The following is a 14,601-nucleotide window of genomic DNA, read 5'->3' as shown; positions in this document are numbered from 1 at the left end:
ACATATATACAATATATCTATTATCCTAGAAGAACTTCCTTTATGAGACTGAAGAGAATACTTTCCAAAGTCTTAAAAAATAACTCCACATCTTTAAAATATATATATATATAGTTACCTAATTTCTCTCCTTTTTGGATGATACGCATCATTTCCACGTATAACAAAAGTCCTTAACACTGACTTTTATAACACAGTGGAAATCTGATTAGAACACTGTGTGGGTGTGGCGATTGTGAATGCTAAGGAAACTAAAACAGAAATCAGACACAATAGGCATTTTCAAAAAACTTTGGTTTTTTTATTTTGCAAGTAACATTTTTTTCTCCCAAAATATACATCTTCACAAACAGTGAGTCAAAGGAGCTCTCTCAGGACAAATCAAGCCCTTACATGAACAGAAAATACAGCAAAATACAGTCATTGGGTCAGAATTCAGAAACATTCCTAAACTTTAAAGTCCATGATGGCAAAAACAACAGAAATAAAGTAACATTCACTTACACTTGCAGAGCCATTTATTTCTACAAATTAACACTGGCTACGTCTAAATTTTCAAGTAATGTGGCACAATAGGAGCGAATACATGGAGTTGAACAGCTGATGTGGAAGACCCGCTGCCCACAGTGTCAGTGTGGAGGAGGCTTTGCTCTGGCGGGATTCCACAAACAAGGAGTGTGATAGGCCTGCTCCCAGAGGGCAAAAAGCCTTTGTTTCCATGAGAAATGGATGGAAACGGTGTAAGCCTAAGGTGCTCCATGCTGACGCAGGCCAAAACGTGGGGGACTGGGATGGGGCAGGAGACAGCCTCAAAAGCACACTTCTGCCCCGTGTGTAAATACCAGCTAAACGCACGCGCTGTCAGCACAAAAATCTAGCTCAAAATGTTTGCCTAAAAGAAGTTTCAAATAACACTTTAAGTTACCGTAAACAGCAAATATTTAAAGTTTAAAAAGCTTGGAGAATGCTCTCTCTCTTAAATTACCACTCTTCTAGATCATCAGTTACTCCCATTTCCCTACTTCTATGAAATTCCGCTACAGAAATACAAGAAAGAAAACCATTTAGGAATTTTAAGATATTTTACTGTACACCTTTAAAATGGTAAATATTCTGGATATATACAACACATGTACAAAATACAGTCTCCCTTTACTGTAGTGGTCTGGCCATTAGTTGTGCTTTCCTCCCTATTTAGGAAGTCTAATGTTGCTTAGTTCCATAAAAGCTTTCATGAAACGTACAATTTGCTAATAGCAAACAGTTCAGAAAGTAGTGCATTCAGTATTTAAGTATTATATTCTTAACAGAGCGCTAACAAACCTTAGTCTTAAGGTTGAGTAGTTTCTGATTAATTGTATAAAACTGAATTTTTAAGCATTAAAAAAATTCCTTATTTCCATTTTTTTCTTTAAAGGGCAAAATTTCAGCTCATATTTGAGCCAGCTTTCAGATCAAACTCCATTCTGAAGGTGAAACTTCAATTTGGTTTGATTTTATCAGTTTTGATAGCTTTTCTCTGTTTCAGCTGAGATAAAACCAGGAAGAAGATGGCAGAGCACCTGTTCCCTGGGTGTTTCAAAGCCCGATTAATTGGAGTGTGCTTGAATAAAAAACCCACAGATTAGGTGTGTTCCCAACTCAAATCAGCAAATCTGTTGTAGCTCGCCCTACACCTTAATCATAAAACAGTACTGCATTTATTGCCGTGTCTATACAAAATTCCCGCAGATTATAAAACCAGTGACCATTATTCATTTGCTGACCACAAGTAATGATCTAAAACTCTAAAATCCTGTTTGCCTGACTGATAAATGCACATTTGTATGCTTCCAGATAGAAAATATTCATATAACAACGGAGATCGGATTCAAATACCGATCTGAAGGTAATTACTCTGTTGCTGTATTTCCCACACACACAGAAAAGAAACGTTGGCAAAAAATAGTCATAATTTCTTGACTGGTAGAAACTTGAACATGTATGAAATTACTGCCCTTAGGCTAAAATCTACCTGTCCCGCCGGTAGAAATACTAATTCTCAGAAGATGCTTTTATGTGTTATGTTATACCTTGATCTCAAATGCAGTAGAAACAACTGTATTTCTGCATCAATGCACTGGTGCTCCAAGCAAGACATAAGTAAACTAGGGTTGCCAAACAGAGGGAGAGGAAGAACGTTATTAAGTGATACTCAGCAGCTTTATCTGCCCCTTTCCCTAGTCAGAGTAGGTTCTTCAGGACAGCAAGTAGGATACGTTCATCACAGTACACCTGACTATTACTTACACAATGCTTAAACTTATTTTCAGTGACAATGCAACAAAAATCCTTGTTTGAAGAATCTATGTTTCGTTAAAACACAACACTAGCAAAAAATAGTTAAAGAGTCCTTATGGCATAAATTCTTGCTCTCTACGTATAAACCAAACACATTTAAAAAAAAAATTGCAACATCATAAAATACAGTTCTGGCAACTGACGCACTCAGTATCCATCTCAGCTGTGATTTGTTCTTCCAATTTGCAGAGCGCTAGGAGGAGGAAGACATCTCCGCACGCCCTTCCTCAGGTTGAAATGAAACATCAAGCCAAAGGCTGCGTTTTTGGGTAGATGCAGATCATGATTTCTGGTCCTCCTCTGATGGGACAACTTCCAAGAGGATTTGCAATGCTTCAGTTCCAGTGTCTGCAAAAATAAAAGCAAACGTGTGGGAGATTTTTGGGGTGGATGGAGAGGGAAGAAGCAGACAGGAAAACTATCTCATCTGCTACACAACCTGCTTGCAGATAGTGTTCATGAGTTACATACACCTGATGCACATAGCATTTAAATGCCTAGCTTTTTTTTTTTTTTTTGTCTTTTTAACTATGTGTTCTTTGCCTCTCATCCAATGATTTTCACATAAAATAACAACAGAAAGGTACATAGGTATAAACCTGTTCAATAAAGGTATGCATGCTTTTAAGGACTACTGTAAAACACGGCTCTCTCTCCACAATTGCTTAGTTTTAACACAGTCATAATGTTAAAATAAAACTCTGGAGGGGTTCAAACAAGTTAATTCGGCTGTGCCAAGCTCTGCCTAACCAAAAAAGGAAACAAAACAAAGAAACTACGGAAGAAAGAAAATGATTATAATGCTTCATAGATCTAAGGATGTCACATGTATAAAGAAACTTTACATTCTTTGTCACTGTGGACATATTTCCATCCTGTGTATTTAGAGATTTCCATTCAGAGTGCTGATTCATAAGTGGCACAGTTCATTTATAAACTGAAGAGTAAGAGAACATTCTTTCACCACTTCTTCTATTATTTTTTTTTTTTCCATTTTCAGCAACACATTTTCAGCTAGAAGGATTTATTGTGAAAGAAAGTTTCTGTTTCCCTATCTAGTACTGTGTGTCAGCATCTACACCAGTGCAGAGTGAGAAGGGTAAAGCAGTGCAGCTCTCAGAAGACACGAATCAGAACTGCTTCCCTGCTTTGCTGTCTAACAGCCTCTGCCATCTTTTGCTCTTCCCTCTGGAGGTCAGCAGCACAGAGCATAGCCAGCCTGCCCTCAGACTGCACACTGATGGAGTCAGAGAGGCTGAGCTTCAGCAGGGACTGGCATTTTCTTCCATCTCCCTCCCTTCCAGCAGCAGGGACTTCAGATCTTAGGCTGTGCGGATCTGAGGTGAAGGGCAGGAGGACAGCCAGCAGTGGGAAGCCAGCAGGGGTTCGCCCTGGCTGGCCCACTCCTTCCAGGCTTGAAGATGAGCAAAGGAGCAAGAAGAAAGAGACTTGATGTCAAGCTGAACTGAGGTGTAACCATTCTTGGAGAAAGAGCACAGCAGCAGAGAGAGAGCCGAGGCACCTCGAGAGCTGTCTGGGACATCAATATCCTGTTAGACTAACCATGCCCAGCCACCTGCAGTCAGGCCCTGCCCTCCCTGTAGTGGGAGGCAGCCACCCCTCTTCCACCTCCATGCTGGAGCGGCAAATGGAGGAGCAATCACACAAGCGTGGCAGCGAGGGGGTTGAGTTGCTTGTTTGGCTGCTTTTGGTTGCAATATACACAAGGTAAGACAGAGTAGGAACGTTTCATTCTGTCATCAGTCAGTATTTATATTGTCAGCTTTAAGCAGGACCTGGATTTACAACCACCTTTCCATTTGTAATGAGACAAAGTATCATCAGTAAAGACACCTCTTGTTTCTACTTTCAACCCTAATTTCCCATTTCAAGCGTAGAAGTCACTGTGAATAAGGCCCAACAACCTCTACCAAAAAAAGCCCTGAGCTGGTAGCTCTTTGAGTACCACATAGAGCTTGGAAGAGTAAAAAAACAGTAATTTTCTGCATATTTATAAGACTGGACATAAAATCTGCAGGAACATACACTGAGGAAATTTTCTGAGGATCACAAAATCATCATGCTCAAAAAAGAGAAGAGCAAACAATATATTATACTGTGTCCTGAGTGAGGAAGCATCATCCTCTGGTGTTTGTAAATAACCCTCAAGGAGACATTTTGTTATATAAACAGAAAAGCTCTCTTCTAGTGTGGGCTCAGGCTATGACTTCCCAATTCAATCCATTCTAGAGAAATAAAGCATGAATCTACTGTTGGGTTATCAACTGACAGGTCCCTCTGGAAGATGCCTGGTGCTGGTGCCGCATCTTTTTACACATTCATCTGCTTCAAAGGATTTGCTTGACTTGACTTTTTTTTCATTTTCACATTAGCTGTACAAAAAGCAGGCAAGCAGAGGTCAAATGAAGCCTGTACTAGCTGAAAATGATTTGTCCCAGCCATTTGGTGCTACAGCAAAATTCCTTTGGAAAAGAACAAAATGTTATTCTCACTGCAAAATACCACCCAGACCCTATTAACCTCTCCAACTGTGAAGTAATCTTTTGTTCAGTACAGTAATTTGGTAAAGAGAATGGGCAATGTAAATGCCATTAAGGACAGTCAAAATGTGCTCATCTAAAGAACAAAGACATTCAGTCTTGGTGGGGATTTCTTGGGTAACGTGACTCATCTTCAGGCTGGGTATTTGAACTCACTACTGCTGGCTGTTCAATATCCCTCTCCTCTGATCATTACAAAATCTATACTTAATATACAGACCAATTTTACGTGAGGCTGGTTTGTACCTGTGGGATCTTGCAGCACATCCCAAGGCGTGTCTGGAGAGATGAACAAGTGACATTCACAACACGGTGACTGCAAATGGGCAGAGAGGGACCCACGCCACCTGCACACTGGGCTCAGCCTTGCCAGCAGGACACCGTCCTCGGACCAACCAGCTCTGACCCGCAGCAGTACTGCTCGCAGTGCTCCGTTCAAGTCTAAGTCCACTAGATCTATTGCATTTCCCTTCTGTCTGGAAAAATCAGTTATCTTCTCAAAGACAGCTAGCCAGCTCATCTGGCAAAGATCTGCCTTTGGTGAATCGCAATCAATTTTTTCACGGTGTCCACTTACACGGTGCCCAGAATTACTCTTTCATGCCTAAGCTCTTCTAATGCATATGGTTTGAAGCAAGAATAACAGTCTCTCAGCTGTGCCACGACTATTCCTTCCTGTATCTCGCAGAGGTACCTTAAGTGAATTCATCCTCACCCAGTGACTTTGAAAAACACTCTCAGGCTATACAGAGGAGCACCCTTAGCTTTAACAAAGTCATGCCAGTTTAATAATGACCCCGTGCTGAATGTTTATTGCTTACTCTGAGAGGTAAAAAAAATATCTTTACGTTTAACAAGTAAATCACCTCTCCACTCCACCTAAAAACTGTCAACATCACTTTTCCATCATTACTGTTGATATTTTGGGAATAATAATTGCAGAGCAAACAAGCTGTTTCACCCACTGCCTGGCACCCGCTGCTCTCCCCCCTGAGCCAGCACGCTGTGTCCACATACATTACACAGGAACCCAGCCTTCTTTCTAGGAGGATTTTGTGTTATCTGAAAAGCTATAAGATTTACCTTCATTGTCACAGCTGGCAGAATGAGCTCCACGTACACCCAGACTACCTTAAAGAGAACATTTTTTTCTCTCATGCAAGTAATGTGGTTCAATACTGGCATCCTGTGGCCAGAGATTCAAGTGACTGTATTCCAAAACCTCTGAGTCTTCACAGAAAATGCAAAAAATCTCCAGGGTATGATAGGGACTAGGAGATTTTCCCTTAACTATCTATTTGTCTGAGAAATTACAAACAGAGAAACAACTATTTAACGGAATGTCTTTTTGCACACAATTATTTTCATCTGCACTGGAATTTTCTACTCAATCCCAGGGTATTTCATGTAATTTACAACTTCCCTGATATAAAATTAAGTAGACCAGAAACGGATAGCCTTAAACTTGAACCTTTTTAATGTAAATATTTTCTGCTCTGTTGTCTATGGATTTCCCAGAATGAATTGAAAAATTCATAGATTTTACAATAGATGAGATATAAATACAGAGACTTAATTTTTATCATCTATAAATAATGTAAAAATACATATAATAGCTTATAGTGTAATACACATAAATATTGAGATGCGCTTTTTGTGAGCTTCTCATTTTAAAGCGTCCTTTACTAGTGCAGCACAAAAGACAACACAGATTTTCAGTTCACCACCTATACTATAGGACAGTATACACAACTTTAGAATATACACTAAAACTATTTGTAGCTGAAATTTTTCAGGGGTTGAGTTTTTTGTTTTGCGGAAGAGATTTTCTTTTAGTTTCACTTCTCCCATCTCGAGTACTTTGCCTCTGTTCTTAATTCCTTTTTTGAATATTACCTGCATTTTGCTAACTTCCTCTCATGTTCAGTGAGAAAAAAAAGAAAGTAACAGATGACAATGATCTCTTTCTACTAGAAATGCTCCAAATAACCCTTCTCAAGCACATTCGAACTTTCACAAATGCCTTTATAAACATTCAGAAATTGCATAAAAATGATTCTCTGTGTATTTTACATGTCACTCAGGAAGTTGTTTGTCACAAAGCACAGAAACCGCTTCCACAGAGGTGTGTCAGGTTTGGTTTATTTTCCCCTCCTTTGGTTGGCAGCCATCCTCAAGGACAATACACACCCCCACCAAACCTAACCAAGCCTTTCCCATTTTCACACATTCCTCAGTGGTACACAGACATGCAGTGCCAACAGTGAGTACCAAGCACATCCTGTCATCACAACTGTGACATTTAAGTTTCCAAACCAATTCTGCCACGAGTAAAATACTGTCTCTAACAGTGTAGAAGAGAGGGAGACTGAATTTAAAAGGAATCACATGGTTGTAAGGACAAGGAGGGCACAAGGAAGCAGGAAGAGAGGCAGGCAGGCATTTGAAGTCACTCTCTTTGACTGAAGAATAGGCTTGCTGTAAGCATCTCTTTTAGTTAGTTGACATTGACTGTAACCAATGCTACAGCAAACTCCACAAAGAAACTTGCATTGTCACACCCGGAGCAGAGCAGCCGAGGGAATCGATAGCAAGGATTTCACATCACCTGGAGCCCTGAGAAATTTCTGGAGTCAGATCAAGGAGGGGGGTCCCCTGGGGACTTACCTAAGAGCTTTCTGAACCACTTTGGTTTCTTGTCCCAGACAATAAAGAGGTAGTAGGCAGGAACTCCAGTCAGGGTTATTGCGAATCCAATCCCTGTATTGACTGGATCGGAGTAAAGTGACAGTGCAACCATGAAGAGGCAGGTGAAGGAAAACAATGCTGGAATAAATAGAGGCACCTGGAACACAACCACACAAAGAATCGTTACTTGGCATTGACCTTGCTGTTGAATGATAATGGTATTTAATGTTCCATGAAATGTAAACCAGATAAAACTCAGCAGTACAGGATAGTCCTGGAGAAATGCAGGTCTTTAGAAGAGGTGCACAAAATGCCAGTGACTGCAGGAACCAAGCTAAGCCAAGTGCTGCGCAGTAAGCACCACACAAGTCTTTTAATTACACACTAAAACACTGGAGTGTTTTACGCCCTTTTAAAAGTAAGGGCTGTAAATATATTACATTACAAAATTCCTTTCTCTAATCCTCCAGTAGATAAGTAAGCAGCACTAACTGCAGTAAAGATTTCCTCTTTGATAATTACCTATTAGAAAACATTTTAAAACACAACACGGAGCTCAAGCCACCTTTTAAAACTATTAAGAAGATATTGATTTTCTTCCTAAGGTAAAAATCAACATCTGGCAGGAAGAGAGCAAATTAAACACCCACTTGACAACTGATAAAGATATTTGATACCATTATGCAACTGATAGCTTCTGGAAAAGCAGTTTTCTGACAATATGGCTGGTAGCACTATCAGTGTCACTGCTGAAAGGATAAAAAAAATATAATAGCAATATCAAATTAATTCTCACAACTTTAAAGAATGCCACCACAGTCACTGTTACCACCTCCCTGCGCCATAGCTTGTGAAATGTTTGGTGTAACGGAGAATTGGAGAATTCCTTGGAAACTATTTTCTTCCTTTCATGCCTTGAAACATTACTGTTCCTCTTTTCTGCACTGCCAAAGCATTTTTTTTAATCTAAGCAAAATGGGCTGTGCTGTTGACCTTCTTATTTGCTGTTATGCCTGCGAGAAAGCAACTGCACATTCTGAGTTCTTCATAAAATAGATTTCTTAGGAATACATAAATAGGGCTAGAATCCTCCACATTTTTCATCATGTTACCTTTCCATACACATAATGGGAAAACTGACTCTGTAAGATGTTACACGAAGCAAGATCAGCAACAGAACTAAGTTCAAAGTAACTATAGTTCAGTGGGCCAAACTATTGTTATTTTCTTCTGGTTTCACAGTAACAGTGCCTGCAAACCACTCGCGAGTTCCAAATATCATAATAATATCACTACTAACTTATTTGCACATCATATTCGGTATAATTTATTTTGAATAGACGATGAAATATAAATTGAAATTTAATGCTCATACCTGGCATGAATTTCGGTGGAAAAATTATTCAGACCTTTAAGAAAATATAGAATTCATTGAGGACTAGATGACTAGCCCCAGTATTTGGAGTTTGAAGCTTATGAAACTACACCAGACTGGAGGTATTTTCACACAACTTGGCAGAGCATCAATACCTTAGCTTGCCTCACACCGCCTCAACACGACAGGCAAAACTGAGCAAACACCTTGCCTTTTGCACAGCAAGCTCAATCGCTCCCCTACAGCCACCAGGGAATTAATAAAAATTGTCTTTCAGAAGGGAGCTCAGCCAGGATAACACTGGAGAACTTGAAGGAAAACACGAGGAGACTCTTCAATGTAAAAGACTATTTTCTATTAACTCCTGTTTTTTCTTAAAGTAGCCGAACTTTTCACATCAGCAAATGCTGCTCTGCTATCTGACTAGACAATAGATACCAGGGAGAAAAATTCATGTAGAACAGCTTAGAGAGAAGGTTACCTTGAAAGGACGAGGCATATCAGGACGTTTATATCTGAGATAAATCAAGCCAGCAACTACCAGTCCAATAAAAAGCCACCTGGCAAAACTGAGGAAATTCAGGAGGCTGTAGAGATCCCCACTGAATAACATTATCATTGTGAGAGGGTGCTGCAAAAGAAATTAAGAGCGTAAGAGGCTTTTAATGGTCTGATTTCTGTTATTTTACAGCCAAATCCATCACCATGGAGAGAAGCAACAGTCCTATCCAGAGATACATGAGGGCCACAGCCTTCGAGCCTGCCAGCTCATGCAACCAGATGTTTGGTAAGTGTCTACCCGTCCCCTGGGATCATGTTTAATCAACACTGCCTATCCTGGCTGACCGCATGTGAGCCATACACACCTGTCCCCAGTGACCCAGACAAATACACAGGCACCACAACACACGTGCACCCTGTGCTTTGTTCTCACAGGACCTGCCCACCACTCCTCTGCTCGCTCATGACAAAGGAAGCATGTTAGAGGTTGGCAAAACACCATGGGATGCTGGCTGGGCGCACCAGGCTGACACCAGCTTGTATGAGCAGCATGCCCTGTAGGCTTGAGGGGTGTAGACTTACTGCACATTGGAAATGCAAACATTTCTAAGCAGAGATAAGCAATTAGCTGTCACTCAAGAGGTTGCTGAACCAAGCAAAAAGGGAAAACAACAGTAAAATAAATACATTTCTTCATTAAATAGGTCTTTTGAGTTATGTTTGTGAGATGGCTGAAAGCTTATGCACAAACCAGAGTGCTGTACCTGGGGTTGGATGATTAGTGTAGGCTACATGGATCTGCTTCAGCATTATCTCTGGACAAAAGCAGAATATCTGTAGCTTGGACCAACTATAAAGGGTAGTCCACACTTTCCACATGAGAGACTCTATACCTGCAATGACACAGCCCTTGCATTTGGGGATGAAGACACTCACAAGCATCACTATTGTGCAACTCTTCAGAAAAAGAGAATGTCCTAGTGTTGACAGTCCCTCTAGGTTTATAACGAGGCAACAGGTGAAATGCAGCTCCCTAAAGATTTAACTGGGCTAAATCTTTGCATAAAGAACATTTGCATTAGAGATCTAGAGTCAAAGTCTCTATTTATGTGGGTTGTGGGTTTTTTTTTTTTTTTTTTTTTTTTTTTTTAAAGCAGTGAGGACTGTGTGGATTTGAATCAGAAGGATCAATACTTCAAATATGGGTATCTGGCTTCCAAACTCTAATGACTTACAAAGCACTTGGCTCTTTACTCATGGATATTAAGCAAACTTCTCTGTAAAGGTCAAAGGAAACTTTTCCACTGAATTATACTGGGTCAGAAGTCTTCTATACAGACTCAGTCCCGAGAAGAGATCTCAGTTATGGGAGTGATACTGCAACAAAGGGACACAGCCAGTGAAAGAGAGCTACGAGAAACAAAACCATACGGAATGGTTTCTTGGAATTGTTACAGACACATCCATCAGCAGACAGGAAATACGCAAATTTCTTAATTCCTAAATGTTTGTTTTTTATTTTCTTTTTCAGGCCTTAAACACTGAACATGCTCATTTTCTCAGTTTCTCCTCAAGATCCATTCCCTTTTGTATAGCATGTAGAGCTTGAAAGGAGAAACAAAAGAAGAAAATGCTAAAATGCAGACTACTGATGCAGAATATATCCTGCAACTCCTCTGCTTGCACTGAGGTAAGAAAAACATAATCCTTGAATGAAAACCATCTTCATATGAATCTGACTTTTTATAAAGGGGATATCAATGCGTTAGTAATGGGACCAGACACAACAGAAGTAAACATTTTTCAGGGTAAAAAAATAAGTCTATCTATATATATGAATATTTTAGTTTATTTAGGGCGTTTCATTTCACAGAAAAAGTCAATGCAATCTACCTGATGATTATGAATATTTCAGCCCAAAGAAATACATGCAAAGTGAACATTTAATTAAAATGAATTCCCTTAAAACTTTTCACCATAATTATTCTGTCTAGTTTTACAGACTTAGATGCCTACAGATGCATGGGCATATATAAGATTCAATACTTCAGCTAGCACTTCAAAAGTGAGCTCATAGGCATGTCTAGCAAAAAAAACTGATTTAAATTCCACTACTAGCAAGTGATGTTGCTTGTGTAGACTTATACGTACACACATCTCCTGCTGTAGTTAGAACTCGCCCAGATGCAGAGGTCTGTCCAAACCCATTAAAGTCATGGGTCCCAAAAGAGTGGCTGAACACCCACAGCTATGAAAAAGTCTGCAAGTTAAGTGGAAATCTACTTGGCACTAAGCAAATTGGTGTGAAGTTTGTATTTTGACATTTTGTCCTAACATTTCACTACACAAATTAGCCTGCAATGCAAACACATGGCCAACATTTTCCTCTGCCTCTATGCTAGAACACAGCAATAGGATTTCCACTATAATACTGGGGCTGCTCTTCAGACGATTCACAGACTATTGCCCAGGCACACATACTCTCATTTTTTAATCACCACTACACCACACTGCTGAGGGTTCGCTTTCCATTATCATAGTGCATAATTGTTTGCATTTTTCACTGTAAGGTGGTATAATGAGCTTTTAGGGTGCCCCCAGACACCAGTGTTTAGCTGCACTTTCAGTTAAATGAAGACCTTTTTTTGTTTGTTTAACAAGAATTTGTCTCTCTGAAAGTGAGCAAGCCCATCTCTAACACATCCTTAGAAAAAAAAAAAGGGCAATAAGACATGAATTTGGTTCCAGGGATAGGCAGTCAGGCGCTACCAACAAGACAGCAAGGAGGAGATGATAGGACAAGAACAACTCCCAGATCTCATTCTTCTCTTTACTGTCCTCCGCCCTGCCCAAAGCCCGCATATACATCAATAAATGAGACTCAAGCAGTGCCCAAATTCTGTTTGAATCCTCCAGAGCAAGCCCATAATATGAATTCTTGTGCAGGAACATTTGTTTGTATGATTTACCAAAACAATGACAGCTGGCAGAGGAGTGTGCTTGCGGACATGAATCATGGAGAGAATTTCCGGAAGGTGACCCTCACGGGAGGCAACGAAGAACATCCTGGTGGGAAATAAATGTGGACAGACTTTAAATGTGCTCATTACTGTGAGAAGGCAAAGCAGCTCATGAAAGTCACACAACACAGCAGCACTTCTTAGGCTCGTTTGAGGTGCTCAGAATGAAAAGAGTAGCAGGAGAGGCCCATAAGCAGAAATCAAAGTAATCTCTGTTTGTGTCCCCCCATTATCTTATACTATGATCGGTGTTTAGAAGTAGTTAGTGTTTTCCCTCCAATTTACCTCCTTCACATGAAACAAAACAGCCATTAATGAAGTGCTACACTCAAAGGGATCCGTTTCCAAACTGTTCAAAGGGTTTTAGCAATGATACTAAACTCAACAGGAGAAAAGCGAGGGCAGAAAAAACACACTTTATAAACTTTTCAGTCATTTTCAATTTGCTACGAGAGGAATAAAGCCTTTTCTTCCTTCTACTTGCTTTCTTATTTTCAATATATGCCTTTCACTTCCAGTAATATTAACATATACTTACCTGGAGACTGCAAAAATGCCACCATTCATAGATCCAAAGCAGGAGAGAGCAACAAACACTGGTACAGCTAAAGAAAAGCTTCCCATTAATCGTTCAGCAAAGGTCTGTTGGAGGAGAGAAAAACATACCATGACTTTTCCCTCAGAAAACATGAAAGCAATTTTACTTTATTAACAAATTATTAATAAGCATTTCAATTTTATTTATAACCCTCTTTGCTTCCCTCATTGAAACACGTGCCGTGCATTTGTGATTCCTCCCTCTCCAATTCAAGACTGCTGCAGATGAGGTCTTCCACTCTTACTTCTGACTGTCCCTGGCAGGGCTCCAGCTGAGGCAGAGCTGTCGAGGTGGAATCAGGCCTTGACTTTGCCTCCAAAAAGACTCACTCTGAACAGTTCAGATTCTGATCTGCATAGCTGGTATTTCTTTCCACAGCCTTTATTTTCTTTAGTTGATGCTACTCAACACTGCATTCCACCCGGTCACACTTTGTTGTCCAAGGTCACTGAAAGAGCCTGAAAGTGTCTAGGGAACCACAGGAGACCTGCACAATTTTCTGGAGATCTGCAAAAAGTTGGTTTTTTGGTTTGGTTTTTTTTCCCTAAATCTCCCAGGACTACTGAATTGGCCATTTTTTAAATGACACATCAATTGAAAAAGTCACAGGCTGTGTCACTACTGCAAAGTCAATGGAAATTTTTATTTCCTCAATGCGAGTCCAATATCATCTATAAAAATCAGTGTCATCATCACAATTCAACAAGACCAATCACAGCAGTATTTCCAAGCCAGGTACCTTGCAGCTCCTTTCCAAATAAGTTCCAGGATTCACAGCACCCCCCTTACTAAGTACCCACGATACACGATGTGCAGAGACTGCGTTACTGCTTCCTGCTACACAAAATAGGCTGGACCCCCCACTTTCTTTTCAAGCATCTGTATTTTCTGCTTCCCAGGGGTTCAACCCATGATTTAGTAAAATATTTTATAGTTAAGTACATACTGGACAATTCAAGTCCTATTGACCTTGTTACATCAAGTAAAAAGACATGGTCTAACATTACTATTACATATGCTGTGACCTTCAATGCAATCCCACTCAACAGACAAAAATGAAAGTTTGCCTGGTTGCTACTCTACTGTGTAACAGAGGAACCATACAAAGCATGATTGCTATGTGTCCCACCCAACCTTTTTCCCCTTGGAAATAAGAATATATGGACAAACACAACTGCAGCAGAGATGTAGCTTTGTACCTTTCGTCTGTAACTTACCACTGCTACAGCTTTTGAAAGCAGCAATTCCCCAGCACTGATTGTAGTGAAATAAGCCACGTTTGTTAACACATAGCCAACTGTGACGATTATCATTGAGATGCATATTGCGAGGGGTATGTTTCTGAAATACATAAGGTAGCTCATTATTTTGCAATCTGGTTACTGTGCCCTGAACATGAAACAGAAAAAAAAAACCGTAAGAAGCAGCCACTAATGATGGTGAGTGCATTTTTGGTGATCCTGCAGTACCATAATTAGAAACTACCAGTGAAAATAACACATCCAAACAAAACCTCTA

General features: G+C 40.0%; 1 protein-coding gene across 6 annotated transcripts in view; it reads right to left on the bottom strand.

Moving 5' to 3' along the window:
* Positions 1–279: 279 nt before the first annotated feature.
* Positions 280–14,601, bottom strand: part of SLC7A11 (solute carrier family 7 member 11) — a 109,660-nt gene continuing 95,338 nt past the window's right edge. For 5 of the 6 annotated variants that reach the window (XM_052690200.1, XM_052690199.1, XM_052690202.1 and 2 more), the window contains 6 exons: positions 14,301–14,424; positions 13,024–13,127; positions 12,435–12,531; positions 9,446–9,595; positions 7,569–7,746; positions 280–2,688 (listed from right to left, as the gene is read on the bottom strand). In XM_052690200.1, coding sequence (XP_052546160.1) covers positions 2,621–2,688; positions 7,569–7,746; positions 9,446–9,595; positions 12,435–12,531; positions 13,024–13,127; positions 14,301–14,424 — 721 coding nt within the window. In that variant the 3' untranslated portion in view covers positions 280–2,620. Of the gene's footprint in view, positions 2,689–7,568; positions 7,747–9,445; positions 9,596–10,229; positions 10,359–12,434; positions 12,532–13,023; positions 13,128–14,300; positions 14,425–14,601 lie in introns of those variants that run through there. The other variant, XR_008208444.1, reaches the window with a different exon arrangement.

Source organism: Tympanuchus pallidicinctus, unplaced genomic scaffold, assembly GCF_026119805.1.
Source record: "Tympanuchus pallidicinctus isolate F22 unplaced genomic scaffold, pur_lepc_1.0 scaffold26, whole genome shotgun sequence".
In the NCBI taxonomy this organism is placed as follows: Eukaryota; Metazoa; Chordata; class Aves; order Galliformes; family Phasianidae; genus Tympanuchus; species Tympanuchus pallidicinctus.
The sequence above is the reverse complement of the archived record's forward strand: the minus strand, read 5'-3'. Positions and strand labels throughout refer to the sequence as shown.